General features: G+C 48.2%; 1 protein-coding gene across 1 annotated transcript in view; it reads right to left on the reverse strand.

Annotated features, from left to right (window-relative positions):
- Positions 1 to 16881, reverse strand: part of PHF3 (PHD finger protein 3) — a 93141-nt gene that overhangs the window by 28695 nt on the left and 47565 nt on the right. Inside the window, exons 9-11 of the mRNA XM_015417876.1 lie at positions 4580 to 4711; positions 3787 to 3922; positions 2516 to 2714 (exon numbers count right to left, since the gene is read on the reverse strand). Coding sequence (XP_015273362.1) covers positions 2516 to 2714; positions 3787 to 3922; positions 4580 to 4711 — 467 coding nt within the window. The remainder of the gene's footprint in view (positions 1 to 2515; positions 2715 to 3786; positions 3923 to 4579; positions 4712 to 16881) is intronic.

Below are 16881 nucleotides of genomic sequence, written 5' to 3' on the forward strand. Positions count from 1 at the left end.
ACATAAAGCAAAATGGCTCCAATGAGGAGTATAAAAATAAGCGCAATGAATGGTCTCAGCCATTGTCATGGAATCTATTAAAACAACCAATCTAATAATCAAGAGGAAGGGGTAACATCAGCAATAGCTGTAAATATCATTAAATGCTGGCATAGCTAAGCAATCTAATAATCATGTTGGTGGTTATATATGCATACATAATAACAACAATATTCTTGAATTAATGTACAAGTACCTCCTCACTGCACAGTCAGGAGATCCAAAGTTAGTAGTTATGAAGCACAACCTGTGCCATAGAAAAAGGCCATTGGTTGAATGCTGTAAGGAGTAGACTGAGAGGAGTTTAAAGGACTGTTCAATTTCAGCAGATAAGTTGTCAATAGCTTGCTTTAGCTCAAAAGAACAATACATGCATAGTTATATGAAAACCAGAATTAATAATGACTAAAGGGTGTTCAGATGTTCTGCGCCTCTGGACCCAATGTCAGGGGCGTAGACTTTCCAAATTCCCGGGGGGGGCTGGGGCTGGGCCAGAGGCATTGATGTGCCAGGTCCTTAAAAGAACCGAGGCCCAGTGACATCATAGGGAGGGGCCAGTGACATCACAGGCCATTGTCACTATCTATGGAAGTGGAACCATGTGGGATTTAGGAAAGGACTCCCCAGAAATGTAGGGGAGGCTGGGAACCCTTGGGAAACCCCCCTAGCCATGCCCCTGGGCTGGGCTAAACTCAGAAAAAGGTGGGAGTTGGCCAGTGGCTATAGCGGTATCTCAGTGGTCTCCTGCTGTGTCCTTTATTTAAATTCATTTTTAGAATAGTCACTTTAATATCTGCAGATATACATACCATGTGCATAAGACAAACAAATGGTCACAAATTTGAAAGTAAGGAGGGCAACACAGAAAAGTCTGTAGGGGTAGTTAGCTGTTGTAGATTTTCCAGGCTGTATGGCCGTGGTCTTGGCACTGTAGGACCTGATGTTTCGCCAGCAGCTGTGACTGGCATCCTCAGAGGTATAACACAGAAAGATGGAGTACTCTCTGTGTCAAGGTGAGAAGAAAAGAAGGCCTTTACACACCTTCTCACCTTGACACAAAGAGTGCTCCATCTTTCTGTGTTATACCTCTGAGGATGCCAGTCACAGCTGCTGGCGAAACATCAGGTCCTACAGTGCCAAGACCACGGCCATACAGCCTGGAAAATCTACAACAGCTAACTACCCCTACAGACTTTTCTGTGTTGCCCTCCTTACTTTCAAATTTGTGACCATTTGTTTGTCTTATGCACATGGTATGTATATCTGCAGATATTAAAGTGACTATTCTAAAAATGAATTTAAATAAAGGACACAGCAGGAGACCATTGAGATACCGCTATAGCCACTGGCCAACTCCCACCTTTTTCTGAGTTTAGCCCAGCCCAGGGGCATGGCTAGGGGGGTTCCCAAGGGTTCCCAGCCTCCCCTACATTTCTGGGGAGTCCTTTCCTAAATCCCACATGGTTCCACTTCCATAGATAGTGACAATGGCCTGTGATGTCACTGGCCCCTCCCTATGATGTCACTGGGCCTCGGTTCTTTTAAGGACCTGGCACATCAATGCCTCTGGCCCAGCCCCAGCCCCCCCCGGGAATTTGGAAAGTCTACGCCCCTGGGCAGACCCAAGCACAAAGTCATGCATAGTAGGACTTATTATTTTCTTAGACAGCAGATCTCCCATGAAAACCTCTTTTCAAAAGTGACTTTCTCATGCAGCATGGTGTGCTGCTCTACAATTCATCCCCCTTCATGTGCTGGCAAAACGGGGTACACTGCTCTTTCAATCCTGAACACTGTCCTCTATCCAATCACAGATTCTGAAAATTGTTTTGTTAAGATTATTTCTGAGGATTCCTCACACACATTCTGCAGATCCACCCCCATCACCATTTATGCTGACTGAGGGTCCACTGATTCCCCACCACCACCACCAGAATGGAATTTGAGGGTAGGCTCAGAGAGCTGCAAGAAGGGGGGGGGGGTCCAGCAGAAATCAGCACCTCCTCTTAAGTGCCTTTAATTCTTTGGAACTGAAGAGCTAGTTACAGGGTGCTTTCTGTAAATTCGCAAGTGTGTTTACATGATAATATTTCTACAGCCTTAACCATATCTTTACACAGTCAGCACTTATTTGCTTGCATGCAAAATAAGAAGCACCAGACATGGAAAAAAATGCAGATTCCATTGGGGTAAGTGCATGTCTGCTGCACTAAGAAGTGAACTTCATTTTAAGTTCAGGCATTCATTGCAGCCATATTGTCAAGCCTCAATCAATAAACAAAAATGCAAGAACCCCTTTAAAATGTCACATTCTATTTGTTCTTGTCTGTGGAACATGGCCTTGTGGAATGACAAACAGATTTTCTTTCAAACAATGTAGCTGCATAATAAATAATGTTTGCACCTAACACTCATAAGATCATATGCATAGGAGTCACAATTGTTTTTAATAGTAGTAATCAGGGGGGGAAATTACCTAGGGGTTGTAGCAGAGGCATGTGTCAGATCTGGTAATTCTATATCTTCCTCTAATAATTCCGAAGCTAAAATGTTTGTTGTTGAGGAAAGGGCATCTGCAAGACTTTCTGCCTCATTGTCCGAGGGTTTACGGGCAACTCCAACTGACACTTTAACGTTTTTCCCAGAAAGATCATCATTAGGTGGCGCCATTCGACCTTGAAAAGGGAAGTTAGAAAGCTTCACTGTTACAATTCACATCTTACAAGGATTGTAAAAATATCATCTTAAAACTTACTAACAGTTCTCACTAAAATGCTTAAAGGTCCTATTGCCTGAAATTAAACACCAAGGCCTTTTATGTTTTTGTAAGTCTCAGTGAAACATTGCAACCATTTCCAAGAATACAGAAGGATTCCCAATAAGAACAAGTGTGCTTCAGGCACAAGTCCCATTTAAGAGTCCAGTCAAGGATACTGGCTGGTTTTAATAGCTGGCTAAGATCCAGCTCCTGCCAACCTAACAGTTCGAAAGCAAGAAATTATAAGTAGATAAATAGGTACCACTTCAGTGGGAAGGTAACAGTGTTCTGTGCGCCTCGGCGTCTAGTCAAGCCGGCCACATGACCACGGAAATGTCTTTGGACAGTGCTGGCTCTTCGACTTGAAAACGGAGATGATTCGGCTTGGAAACGGAGTCGGATTCGACTGGCTTTCAAGCAAGGGAAACCTTTACCTTTATGATTTATTAAGAGGATGTCAGATCTCAGAAGCTAAGCAGGGTCGGTACTTGGATGGGAGACCACCAAGAAAGACTTTGCAGAGGAAGGCAATGGCAAACCACCTCTGCTTAATCACGTGTCTTGAAAACCCTATGGGGTTGCCATAAATTGGCTGTAACTTGAAGACACATCACAAACACAGACGATTTATGGTCACAACTGCCCACCCCCTTATCCCGTGACACGCAAAGAGGAAGGAGGAAGGAGCAGAGTCTTGTTTGACCTCGTGTTGTACTCAATGCCCGTGAAGTACAACATAAAATCTGTGACCAACCTTCCTCTCTACTCCCACCACCATACTAAACATGTAACTGGTGAGAGAAAGCAGGCCCTCCTCTCTGAAGTGCAACATGAAGCCACTCTGATCCCACAGAGCAGTTCCCATTCTTTCCTCTTTCTAAAATTAAGATCAAGGTGATTTTTATCAGCAGTTCTATGTCACATAAGTTCCAAAGGGCAAGACAAGTGAAGTAATATGCCCTGACATTTAGCATGCTACTCAATATTACCTGTGCAAATTTTACAGTTGAGATCAAAGAGATGATGTTTGTGCTGACTTGTTGTATCAGGAGTGGCAGATTCATCAACTTCTTTATCTTTTTCTGTTTCCTCCATCTTTTCCATAACCTTAACTGAAACAGATTCCTACACACAGCAAGACAAATGTTTATTAATTCAAATATATATACATACACATACATATATACATATACATATACACACATACATACATATATGTATTTGTGTTTATACACACTTCCCTGTACTTGCATCTAACAGAAACACTGCTTAATACTATGCCAAATAACCCATAATTTAATTTAAAAGAGACTCCATAATTAGAAATATTAGAAACATATACATATATATACATATACATACATACATACATATATATATTTGAGTTTATACACACTTCCCTGTACTTCACAGGCATCTAACAGAAACACTGCTTAATACTATGCCAAATAACCCATAATTTAATTTAAAAGACACTCCATATTAGAAATATTTCAAAAACTAAATGGGAGGAGGGATAAGAAAAACTGTGTTTTGCTGCAATCCATGCACACATTCTTTTGCACATGAGAATGGGCTCCCAACGAAGATCTGTCGTCTGCATGGAAAATGTGTCTGTCTAGATCTATTCCCAGGCCTCTGAAAATTAACCAAAATCAAGGCAATCATTATTTATTTTAATTACTTCATTTACAGTCCACCTTACCCACTGAGACTCAAGGCAGACTACACAATTAAAAACAATGCTGCACTGTACGAACACACAGTACTTTGTCATTTTACCTGAAGTTCCATGACTGCTTCTCGCTCTTTTACTGGAGTTTCACTCTCAATCTCTATTTCACCTTTATGAGTAATTTTTGTTATTGGTCGCCTTTCAACTTCCCTCTGCTCTTTTTCAATCATTTCAATTGTCTATAAAATATCAAAGAATGCATTAGTTATATAGTATGAACATTTATTACAATGACACCAGAAGACAATTAAATGCACTTGAAAGAGATGGAAACTGAATCACCAATCACCCAAAAAGTCTAATGCAGAAGGGCAAGCAAGACCAACAGGCAGCAAAGACAATGACTCTGTGTGTGTTTCACAACAAAAGAGGCACCATCTCTAGCTCTCTTAAGCATCAGGGATACATTAGGTTATACCCTACTAAGATATGGAACCTGTATGGATAAAAAGCCATGAGGACTAGAGGAACTGCAGTGAGGAAAGGGAATCGGGTGAAATCTCAAAAGTTCCAGAATAATAATGAGGTGACTTCTCCCAATTCCCCCTCCTCACTACATCCCCTGACCCATGTGGCTTTTTGCCCATGCAAGTGCCATCAAGACTGCTAATGTCAGTTCTGGGAGTGTAGTCAGAAGGGGATGCTGGGGGAAAGGTTTAGTGGACAGATAAACAGGAAGGATTACAACCCACTGTTCTGTATTGTCTGTTGATATGTGTGGTTCTACAGATATGAGCTTTTGGACTTAGGCTTTGGTACTAAGCTAGGAGATATATTTAACCTGGGGCAAATATGGTTCACACCAGAGAATTCTGCACCCAAACACCCACCCGCACTGGACTGAAGGCATGTAAGCATTTATTCCTTTGGGGCAAAGGCTAAATTAGCAACAAGCTAATCACCACAAATTCTAGTGACCAAACTCTGCACGTTCTGCACGTGTATGCATTCATCTCACAATCTCACCAAATGTATCCCTCACCCTGTCAGAGTCTTGCAGCAATCAGGCATCAACAACAGGCTTACAATGAAGTTTCAGTTTATTGTTCCAGTATAGGCAAGTCATCCATACACATTCAGTGTCAGAACTAAGTCAAAAAGTGGGAAAGGGTCAATTATACCTGGTTCAAAGTGGGGTCTCCTGATAGCTCAAAGCCAATCAGGGAAGAAGCCTTTGCACACCTAAAATTAATGGGTTCACCTTCCAAGGGAAAGCAGTGCAGCAGACACCAAGGTCAAACAGTGATAAAAGGATTACTGAGAATCGGAATCACACATACCAGACCTGAAAGAAGACACAAATCAACCACCTCCACCAGCCACCATGGCAGCATAACTGACATTCTGCCCGCCCAAAGGACCCCCCCCCAGGTTTATCAGGGTACATTCTATGGAAAGTACGTTAACAGTTTAGGAGCATTAACATGACATTCCTCCACCCACTCATCACATGAAGGATCAAAATCCTTCCAGCGAATTAAGTAAAACAAGCGGCTGCGCTTGGTTTTAGAGTCCAAAATGTGAACAACCTCTTGATGGGATTAACTATTCAACCATCAGTGGAGGCGGGGCAGGAGGATGGGGTCTCCAGGCATTCGGGCCCGGGTCCTTCTTAAGAAGACTGAAATGAAAGATAGGATGCACACCTTTTAGTGATTTAGGTAAATCAAGTTCAACAGTCACCTCATTGATCTTGTGCAGTACTTTGAAAGGACCCCTATAAGCCTCGCAAGTTCTTAGTGGACAGATAAACAGAATCCCCAGGCTGTAGGTCCCATTCAGAGGCTCTACCCTTGTCAGCCTGTGTTTTGTAATCTGCCTTTGCCTTGTCCAACGTCTTTTGAATGAGGGGCCAGTTGTCCTGGAGGGCCTGCCACCAAGTATGCCGGTCTCCTGGAGGGAGGTCGGGAGGACCCACCAAGGGGAGGGGTGTGCCTTCGTATCCATATAAGCCTTTAAAAGGAGATTAGCTGGTGGAGCCATGGGTAGAGTTGTTGTAACTGTACTTCGCATAAGGCAACAAGTCCACCCAATCGTCCTGTTGGTAATTAGTGAAGCACCGTAAAAACTGTTCCACTACTTGATTGACCCGTTCCGTTTGGCCATCCATTTCAGGGTGGTATGCACTGCTGAGTCCCTACTCAATGCCCAACACTCTCATGGGCTCCTGCCAGAAGGTGGCAACAAACTGAGTGCCTGTCGAAAATTATCTTGGATGGGATTGAATGCAATTTCACAATGTTTGCCATGAACATCTTAGCTAACGCTTTGGATGTTGACACCTGGCAGAACGGGATGAAGTGGGCCTGTTTTGAGAACAGGTCTATGACCACCCAAATCACAGTCTTTCCTTTAGAGGGGAGTAGGTCTGTGAGAGTCCATCGATATCACCTCCCAGGGTCATGTGGGGGTTTCCAAGAGCTGCAGCTTCCCAGGGGGCTTCCCTGGCCTTCAATTAGTCATGAGGCAAGTCTGGCATGAGACCACATACTGCAAGACGTCCCGCCCCACATATGGGCCCACCAGAACTGGTGATGCAGTAAGTGTAAGGTTTTTAGGTACCCGAAGTTTCGACTTGTGCACGTAGTGTAAGATTTCCAACCCTCAGGGCCTTGGGCACATACAAGCGGGGTCCCCTTGTACCAACAATTATTGGGACCCTGCTGAACGGCGACTTCCGTGTTGAGCTCTACAGCCTCTTCTAAAGAAAATGCCGCTGTGAATTTAGCAATCCAAGGTTCATCATTCCCCTCTGCCTGTTCCCTCGCTTGGCGCCACAGGAGCACCGCCCCTCCCAGCTGGGAAGGGGTAAACATAGAGTCTATAGTCTCCTCCCTTTGGCTTGCGTGTTGCAGAAGGCGGGACAAAGCATCAGAAAGCGAGTTGGCTTTCCAAGGGAAGAGGGGGAGAGTGAACTGGAACCTGAAGAAAAAGTCCGCCCACCGTAGCTGTTTAGCATTGAGGCTCTGAGGGGCGCGCAGAGCTTTGAGGTTCTTATGATCAGTCCACACCTCAAATGAAATCTGTGCCCCCTCCAACCAGTGATGCCACATTGTGAGCGCCAGCTGAATTGCCGCCGCCTCCTTGTCCCAGACCACCCAGTTCTGCTCTGTGGCACTGAATTTTTTTAGAGACGTAGGCCAAGGGGTGGAGTTTCCCATCACCCCCCTCCTCCAATATGCCCCCACATCGCCACATCAGAAGCATCTACATGCACAATATTTTTTTTGTTCTTGGCTGGATGGGCCAAAATGGGTTCAGACGTAAATAGCGCTTTAAGTTTGTTGAATGCCTCCTGGCATTCAGGTGTCAATTGGAGGTGGGCCCCGGGTTTGGCTTGGTTGGGCCCCTTCCCTTTGGTTTTCAACCAGTCAGTAAGGGGTAGGCTTACTTGTGCAAAGTTTGAGATGACTGCTCTGTAGAAATTAGCAAATCCTAAGAATGCCTGGAGTTGGCGTCTGGTTCTAGGGGCCTCCCACCCCAAGACATCGGCCACCTTACACGGGTCCATCTCCAACCCCCGGGGTGAGATGTGGTAACCCAGGAACTCCACCTCCATCTTGAGGAACTCACACTTTGACAGTTTAGCAAACAGTTTATGGTCATATAAAGTTTTTAGCACTTGCCTCACTAATTGCAGATGTGACTCCTTATCTTGGGAGTATAAAAGAATGTTATCAAGATAAATGAGGGCCCCTTTAAAAAGGTGCTTGTGCAACACTTCATTAATCACATTAATGAACACCCCCGGTGCCCCCCAGAGCCCAAACAGCATCACCAGGTACTCGAATTGTCCCAAAGGAGTATTGAACACAGTCTTAGGCTCATCCCCCTCCCGAATGCACACTCGGAAATATGCATCTTGAAGATCCAGCTTAGTAAATATTTTCCCTTTCACCGCCTCCCTCAAGAGATCATTAATAAAGGGGAGAGGGTATGTATTCGTAGCAGATGCAGCATTCAAGCCCCGGTAATCCATACACAGCCTCAGACCCCCGTCCTTCTTCTTCCAGAAGAGGACCGGGGCAGCAAACGGGGAGGAGGTGGGGCGAATGAAACCTCAGGCTAGGTTTTTATCAATGAACCTCTTCAGCTCCAATTTTTCAACAGGGCTCATAGAGTATAATCTGCCCTTAGGTAATTTGTGGCCTGGCAGAATCTCAATAGCACAGTCAGTGTTCCTGTGGGGGGGGGGGATAGTTCATCTGCTTCCTCCTCCTCGAACACCTTAGCCAAGTCTCTGTACTCCAATGGAATAGCTGCCAGTTCCTTGCTGGCCAGAAAAGCTTGGGCGGGCCGTGTCTGTGGTACCTCCCCCCCACTCAGGGTTTCAAATGTGGGGTTAGCATTGGGGGGGTTTACAAAGTGCACAAGACCCCCCCCCCCATTTGATGTAAGGTTCATGATCTCGGAGCCAGGGACTTCCCAGCACCATTGAAAACTGAGCCATGGGGTTGATGATGACAGCCCTTAGTTCCCAGTGCTCCTTGGTTCCCATAATGGTGGGAATCGTCTGGTAATTACAGGGTTCCTTCATCATAGAGCTGTCCATTTGAGTGAAAACCAAAGGCTCAGGCAGTCTCTGCACGGGGACCCCAAGCCCTGTGACAATGGCTGGGCTTATTAAATCTCTAGCACACCCTGAGTCTATGAGGGTCCCCATCGTAGGGTTGATTACAGACACAGTCACGAAAAATAAAGGGGCGTTATTGCTCACCGGTTGAGGCACGGGGTGCTCTAAGACCTGCTGTTATGTGCGTTTTACAGCAGGTCCCGCCGGCTGGGGTTTTCGTCTCCGCTGGACGAGGCTCCTTCTGGCGATGCTCCCAGTTGGAGGACTCGTGTTTGCTTGGACCGTGCTCCCCCTCCTCTTGCAGGGGTTGCAGCCGCTGCCCTCTCAGGCAGCTTGGATGATGGGGGCATTGGGACCTTAGGGCAGAAGGTGCAGTAGTGCCCCGGCGCCCCACATCGCAGGCAGAGACCCAGCTTCATCCATTGATCATGCACAGGCGCCTTTGCCCTGCACTTGGGGCCCTTCGTTGGAGCCCCCGACGTTTTTGGGTAGGCTTTTGGGGTCAGGGGTTTGATCATCAGCAGGCGGTTTTCCACTTCCCCTGCCTCACGCACCCACCCCACCAAGGTTAGGGGATTCACACTCTGGAGCACGTTCTCCAGGATTGATGGATCCAGCCCCAGTTGATACTGCTCCAGTAGCACAGCCTCGGCCAACCCTGGACCTTAGCAGTGTACATCTTGAACTCATCCGAGTAATCTCGCACCGACTGATTGCCCTGCTTCAGAGCCCATAATATTGTGCGGGCCTTTCCCACCTCCATCGGGTCCTTGTATTGCTGCAGAGCCCACATGAAGGCTTGCACATCACGGAGTTTGGGGCCCTGGAGGTTGTGCAGCGCGACATACCAGTCGGCCACTCACTCTTGTAACCAGGAGCCTATATAGTCCACCCGGTCCTCGTCCGATGATTACAGATGGCCCCAATCCTGTAGAAACTTACTCACTTGTAGCATGAAGAAGGTGAGTTTCTCAGGGCTCCCATCAAATGAGGTTTCCAGGAGCTCCTTGGGTCACTCCAACACTGGGACCACAGGTGGCTGCTCCGGTACCCCAGGGCCTCAGGGCTGGACGGGTACTTGCTGCTGCTGTTGAACTGGGATCCTGCGGGCGCAGGCAGCTGTTGTAGTTGTAACTCTTGCTGCACTGTCGTTGCAATCTGACACGGCAAATCTAACACCATCTCCTGCATCTCTTGTTGGAGCTCTTCAAATTGGACTTGCAACTGGAGGCTCCCGCTGTCCAGTGGATCCTTTGCCCTCTCCGCCAGCCGTTCCTGATCTCGGAGTCTCCCTCTGGGATGTGGATAGTCATACTGGCTGGTGCTGCAAAATTGGGGGGTAGTCGCCCACGTCTCTTGGGTCTTGGATGAAAAGTTAGCCTGTGAGTACATGTCCCACCGTGGCTTCTCCCCTACCCAAGCCCAGGTAGTGGCTGGGGTCTCCATTGTAGCCAGGATCTCCTTGGCTGTAGTAGTCAGGATGCCCCTGCGATCCTTGGCACTCATGGTGAGGTACGAGGGTCAAGGACTATGAGGAGTTCTGACACTGTCAGAGTCTTGCAGCAATCAGGAATCAACATCAGGCTGACAATGAAGTTTTAGTTTATTGTTCCAGTACAGGCAAGTCATCCATACACATTCGGCAGAGGGAGAAATCAGCCTTTAGAATCTGAGACAGGTTAATCTGACCTTCACTCTTCTAGATCCCGAAGTGAAGTGGCTTGCACTCACTGTACAAAGCATGCATATCTATGGCACCCGTTCCTGCCATGGATCTTCACAACCTATTAGCCTACCCATAAATTATGTGCATATTGGAACTGAAATAATATTTGCCTTTCGCTACCTACTATCAATTGAAGACCATAAATGCTTTATATTATTTTCTGTGGTTTAAGTTGAAAAGGAAGAAATAAGGACGTGGATTTGATGACGCTGTGTCAGAATCCTGGTTTAAATCAGTTCTCAACACCAGTCACTTCACAGAAAGTTAACTTTATTGAGACACTAGGAGCAAAGCCCGTTGTAGAGGAAGGCAACGAGCCCTAGCACGGCACGACGGAGACGCCCCCCAGTCTCCCGATCTCTTCCCCCACGCAACCCCCCGTAGTCTGGGGACGAGGGAGTGGCTGGGTGACCTCCAGCAGTCTCGGGGCCAGCCACTGCCCAGTGAGAGGCCAGCCAGCTGCATGTAGTCGTTGGAGGCAGCAGGATCGGGCGCGGCTGGAGGCAGCCCCCACGCACTGGAGTGGGTGGCGCGGCCATCGTCTGGGCACAGGGCAGCCAGTAGCTGGGCTTCGGTGAGGGCAGTGGCAGGATCAGGGCAAGCCCCCGCCCCTCCCACTGGAGGAGCTGGGCCACCCATCATCAGATTGCATGGAGGCTGGTCGGTGACGCACGGCCCATTCGTCGTTGGGCCACACACAGCCTGGCTGGCTACGGGTGCTCGGGAGAGGACGGACACGGTGGCTGTTTGGGTGGTGGGGCGAGACTCTGCCACAGTGTCTTTGAATTGTGGGGCACGTTTGCCCCGGTGCCGCATCTGTGGGTGGGCTTCAGAGACCACGGCCAGTGGCCAGCGTCCCCAACGTGAGTGGCAGCTGGCTCAGGCTATGGCTGAGGGAGTGCATCAAGCATGGCCACGCCAAAGCAGCTCTCTCTTCGAATCGCATGGCATGTTTACTCCGGCGCCACCTCTGTGGGCGGGGGCAGAGACCACGGCCAGTGGCCAGCAGCCCCAGCGTGAATGGCAGCCGTCTCAGCCTATGGCTGAGGGAGTGCATCGAGCATGGTCACCCCAAATTAGCTTTATAATATAGAGATTGACAGATACCATACTAGACACGAGGTATTGTTAGGACTGAAGTTGAATGCGCGAAGGTTGCAGATATAGTGTGTTCAAGCAAAGGAACTAAAGTTCTGGACACAATCAACACATGGTATTTGCCTGCCAGAATTAACAGTCAACTACCCCACACACACACACTAAGCATGTACCTCTCCCAGAGCATCCCTCCCGCCAAAACTGTTGCTCCCCCTCAGACACGTAGCCTCTACATAGCAAGAAAAACAGAATAACAGACATTTGAGAAGCCAGGCCATTTGGCCCCACTAAGGTGACAAGCCTCTGGCACATCAAAGAGAGAGGAACCTCAAAGAGAGAGGAACCTCCTCTTTCAATGGAAGGCAAGCTGTAAAATGCATAGGGAGCCTGACATTCTGCTCCCCCCCTTTGGTTTGTATTTGTTATGAAATCCTCGGGTTAGAGAGAGGGCTCTAGCATGTTTACATTTCACCCACTCATTATGTGATTCATGAAAGTCCTTTATTTAATTAAATAGTACAGTTGGTTCTGTCTCAATTTAGAATCAAGGATCTCTTCCACTTCTTGGTGGGGTTCACCATCTATCATCAGAGGTGGTGGGGCAGCTGGACGAGGTCTCCACTTGTTTGGGCTCAGATCCCTTTTTAGTAAATGAAATGAAATACAGGGTGAACATGCTTCAGAGTTGTGGGTAACTCAAGTTCCACAGCCACTTTGTTCAAGACTTTCAACAACTTGAATGGGCCAATATACTTCCACCACAATTTCCTCCCCGGATGGAGCCCCTTCAGATTTTTTGTAGAGAGGTACACCGTCGCCAGGCTGCAACTCCCCTTCAGGAGCTCTCCCTTTACCAGCTTGCTTTTTGTAGTCCTCTTTCGCCTTTCTCAGAGTCTCTTGAATTGTGAATGATAGATCCTTTAGGTCCCCCCACCATGACTGCAAATTTCCTGGTTTGGGCTCCTGGGTAGTCACCGTGGGGAGGGGGGCCCCTTCGTAATGCACAGCTTTAAAGGGGAAGAGTCCAGTGGCACTGCGCACCGAGTTATTGTAACTGTATTCCGCGTGAGGAGGTCGGCCCAGTTGTCCTGTTGGTAATTGGTGAAGCACCGGAGGAACTGTTCTACCACTTGATTCACCCTCTCTGTTTGCCCATCCCTTTCTGGGTGCTGGGAGCTGCTGAGACCTTGTTCCACCCCCAACACCTGCAGCAGCTCCTTCCAGAATTTAGTGAGGAACCGTGACCCCCGGTCCAAAATGATCTTTCAGCAAACAGAATGCAGCCTCACAATGTGGTGAATGAAAAGCTTGGCTAGTGACTTGGCCAAGGGCAGTTGCCAAGGAATAAAAAGTGCCTGCTTGGAGAACATGTCGACCACTACCCAAATAGACAGGTTGCTTACCTGTAACTGGTGATCTTCGAGTGGTCATCTGTGCATTCACACCCTTGGGAATACTCTGCGCCTGCGCTGACCTTCTCGGTACCGATAGCTAGCAAAAGGGATTTTCGCGCCTCTCCCAGGTCACGCGCCAGCTCCACTGCGCATGACCAAGGAGGGGCACGCAGATCCCGCCAGTTCCTTCTGACCGCCGCCCAACAGCCTTCAAAGAAACAAGATGAAGGGCCGAGAGCAGAGGGGAAGGAGGGCGGGTGGTGTGAATGCACAGACGACCACTCGAAGATCACCAGTTACAGGTAAGCAACCTGTCTATCTTCTTCGTGGTCTCTGTGCATCACACCCTTGGGAGAATAGCAAGCAATAACTCTTACCTGGAGGAGGGGCCGAGGCCCTACACCTGCGCCGTCTGCAAAATAGACCGACCCAACGCCACACGACGAGTAGACCGGACATCAAGGGCATAATGCTTCACGAAGGTGAGCGGAGTAGCCCAAGTCGCAGCGTTGCAGATGTCCTCCAATGGCATCCCTCTCAGGAAAGCTGTGGAAGCCGCCACCGCCCTTGTAGAGTGGGCGCGAAGTTGACCTGGAAGAGGTCTCTTAGCCAAAGCGTAACATAGCTTGATTACTTCCACAATCCACCTGGACAGCGTCTGGGAAGAGATCTTCTTCCCTAGGGAGGGCATACTGTGAGCAACAAACAAGGCTGGAGACTGACGAAAAGACTTGGTCCTGCCCAAATAGAACAGCAACGCCCTCTTAACATCCAGAGAGTGCAATTTCCGTTCCTCTTCATTGGCAGGAGACGGGAAAAATGACGGCAAAACTATATCTGAACGTAGATGAAACTCCGAAACGACTTTCGGTAAGAAGGAGATGTCCAAAGACAACGACACCCCATGAGGGGAAAAAATCAAGTATGGTGGATCACACCTTAAAGCAGACAACTCACTGACTCGACGAGCAGAAGTAATGGCCACCAGAAACGCAGTCTTGAGCGATAACAACTTTAGAGAGCAAGTGGCCAGTGGTTCGAAGGGTTTTCCCATCAAAAACCGCAAAACTAAAGCCAAATCCCAGGCCGGAGTCGGAGAACGACGGGGAGGGTACAGGCGAATAAGACCTTTACAAAACTGTTTCGTCTGAGGATGCGAGAAAACTGAAAACCCATCAATAGATGGATGAAAAGCTGACACCGCAGCTAAATACACCTTAACTGAAGAAAAACTGAGTCCCAAGTCCATTCTGGACAAAATAAACGCAAAAATAGACCTCAAATCCACTGGCGGAGGAGGTAAATTGGAAGAACTCAAGTACTGTAGGAATAAATCCCACTTCTTTGCGTAAGACGTCCTAGTAGACAGTTTACGACAATTCAACAGGACCTCATTGATACGGTCATCCATCACTGAAAGCGTATTTCCCATAGAGTCAACTTGAGACTCAGAGGATCGTAGTGAAGGACCTGGCCTTCCTGAGCTTGGAGGAGATCCAACTCCTGCGGGAAGTGTACGAAGGATCCCTTGGCTAACCGCAGCAGTGTCGGAAACCACACCTGCCGAGGCCACCAGGGGGCTACCAGGAGACAATGGGGCTTGTCCTGTTGTATTTTCACAAGCACCCTGTGGAGCAGCGGAATCGGAGGAAATAGGTATAGAAAGTCGTGAGCCCACGACATCAACAGACCGTCCCCCATTGACAGAGGGTCCAACCCCGCTCTGGAGCAAAACCTGGGACACTTCTTGTTCAATCGAGTTGCAAAAACATCGATGTGGGGATGTCCCAGATGTTGAAAAAGAGGAAGGAGATACTTTGAGTTCAACTCCCATTCGTGGTCCGATGCTCCCCCTCTGCTCAGGAAATCCGCTTGTTGGTTCAAAGTTCCTGGCAGATGGGCAGCTTGGAGAGTGATGTTCCAATGAAGGCACTCTTCCCATATGTCCATAGCTAGCCTGCAAAGGGACCTGGACACGGTCCCGCCCTGGCGATTGATATAAGCCATCGCAGTTGTGTTGTCCGTAAAAATCAACACAGCTTTTCCTACAACCTGTCTGAGTAAGGATCTGAGGGCAAATTTTACGGCCAGCAGTTCCAGATAGTTGATATGATGACTCTTCCAAAGGGGTTGCCATGGAGCACCCACACAAGTGTCGTCTGTATGAGCACCCCAACCCCACAGGGAGGCATCTGTGGTGATGGACATTACGGGAACGATCGGTTGGAACGGTGCACCCGCCAACAGATTGGTGTCCACGAGCCACCACTGCAGGGAGACGAGGACCTGCGGAGGCACTACCAGTTGAAGGCTCGGAGGATGGATGGAAGGGCGAAATTTCTTTAGAAACCACAGCTGCAACGGGCGCATGCGAAGGCGTGCATATTCGATCACGGAAGTGGTGGCTGCCATGAGACCCAAGATCCGCTGAATGTGGACCGCTGATGTCACGTTGGACTGGAACAAACGTTGAATTTCCAGACGAATGGTATCTGCCCGTTGGCGAGGAAGGTACGCCCGAGTGGCTAGGGAGTCTATGACAGCTCCTATGAACTGCACGCGAGTTGCAGGTTGCAGCATGGATTTCTGTAAATTCACCAGAATTCCAAGGGAGGATAGGACCGACAATGTGATGGTGATGTGCTGAAGGAGACATTCTCTTGAATCTGCCACCATCAACCAGTCGTCTATATACGGAAAGATCTGAATGCCCTGAAGGCGAAGATGAGCGACGACAACCACCATTACCTTCGTAAAAACCCTGGGGGCGGTAGAGAGCCCGAATGGAAGGGCTTTGAATTGGTAATGGTCCTCCCCGACTGCGAATCTGAGGAACTTTCTGTGACGAGGATGGATGGAGACGTGAAAATAAGCGTCTTTGAGATCTAAAGTGACCATCCAAGTCCCTGGAGACAGGAGTGGTAAAATGCTTTGCAACGTGGTCATGCGAAACTTTCTGTAAATGATGAACCGATTGAGAAAACGAAGGTCCATGATTGGACGAAGTCCTCCGTCCTTCTTGGGGACCGTGAAATATTTGGAATAAATCCCGCGGCAACAATCCGCCATCGGGACTTTCTCTATAGCGTTTTTTTGTGTCAGCGATTGTACCTCCTGTAGCAGGGCAGGAGACGCCGGGGTTCTGATAAAACGGGAGATTTTGGGAGTCAGAGAAAACTCTATGAGATAGCCATCTCTTATTATAGAGTGCACCCATTTGTCCGTAGAAATGGCGAGCCATGCGTGCAGGAAGGGTGCAAGGCGAGTCTGAGCAGTAAGGTTGAAGTCAAAGTCCCTGTTTGGGATTCTTAGGGAATTTCGACTTATAGGCACCGGACGATTGTCCCTTATTTTTCGGGGGAAAAGACCGTGACTGAGAGGGAGGTCTTTGCCATTGATCCGTAGGTGATTTGTTGTACGGTTGCCTGGTCGACCAAGGTTGCCTAGGCCACTGCTTGGATTTCGAGTATTTGGTCGTGGGGGAGATCCCCAAACTCTTGGACGTCTTGATACTCTTATCCATTTCCTGCAGAACCGTGTCAGTGGTGGAGCTAAACA

The sequence above is a fragment of the Gekko japonicus genome, unplaced genomic scaffold (assembly GCF_001447785.1).
Source record: "Gekko japonicus isolate JY-2015 unplaced genomic scaffold, Gekko_japonicus_V1.1 scaffold512, whole genome shotgun sequence".
Lineage (NCBI taxonomy): Eukaryota > Metazoa > Chordata > Lepidosauria > Squamata > Gekkonidae > Gekko > Gekko japonicus.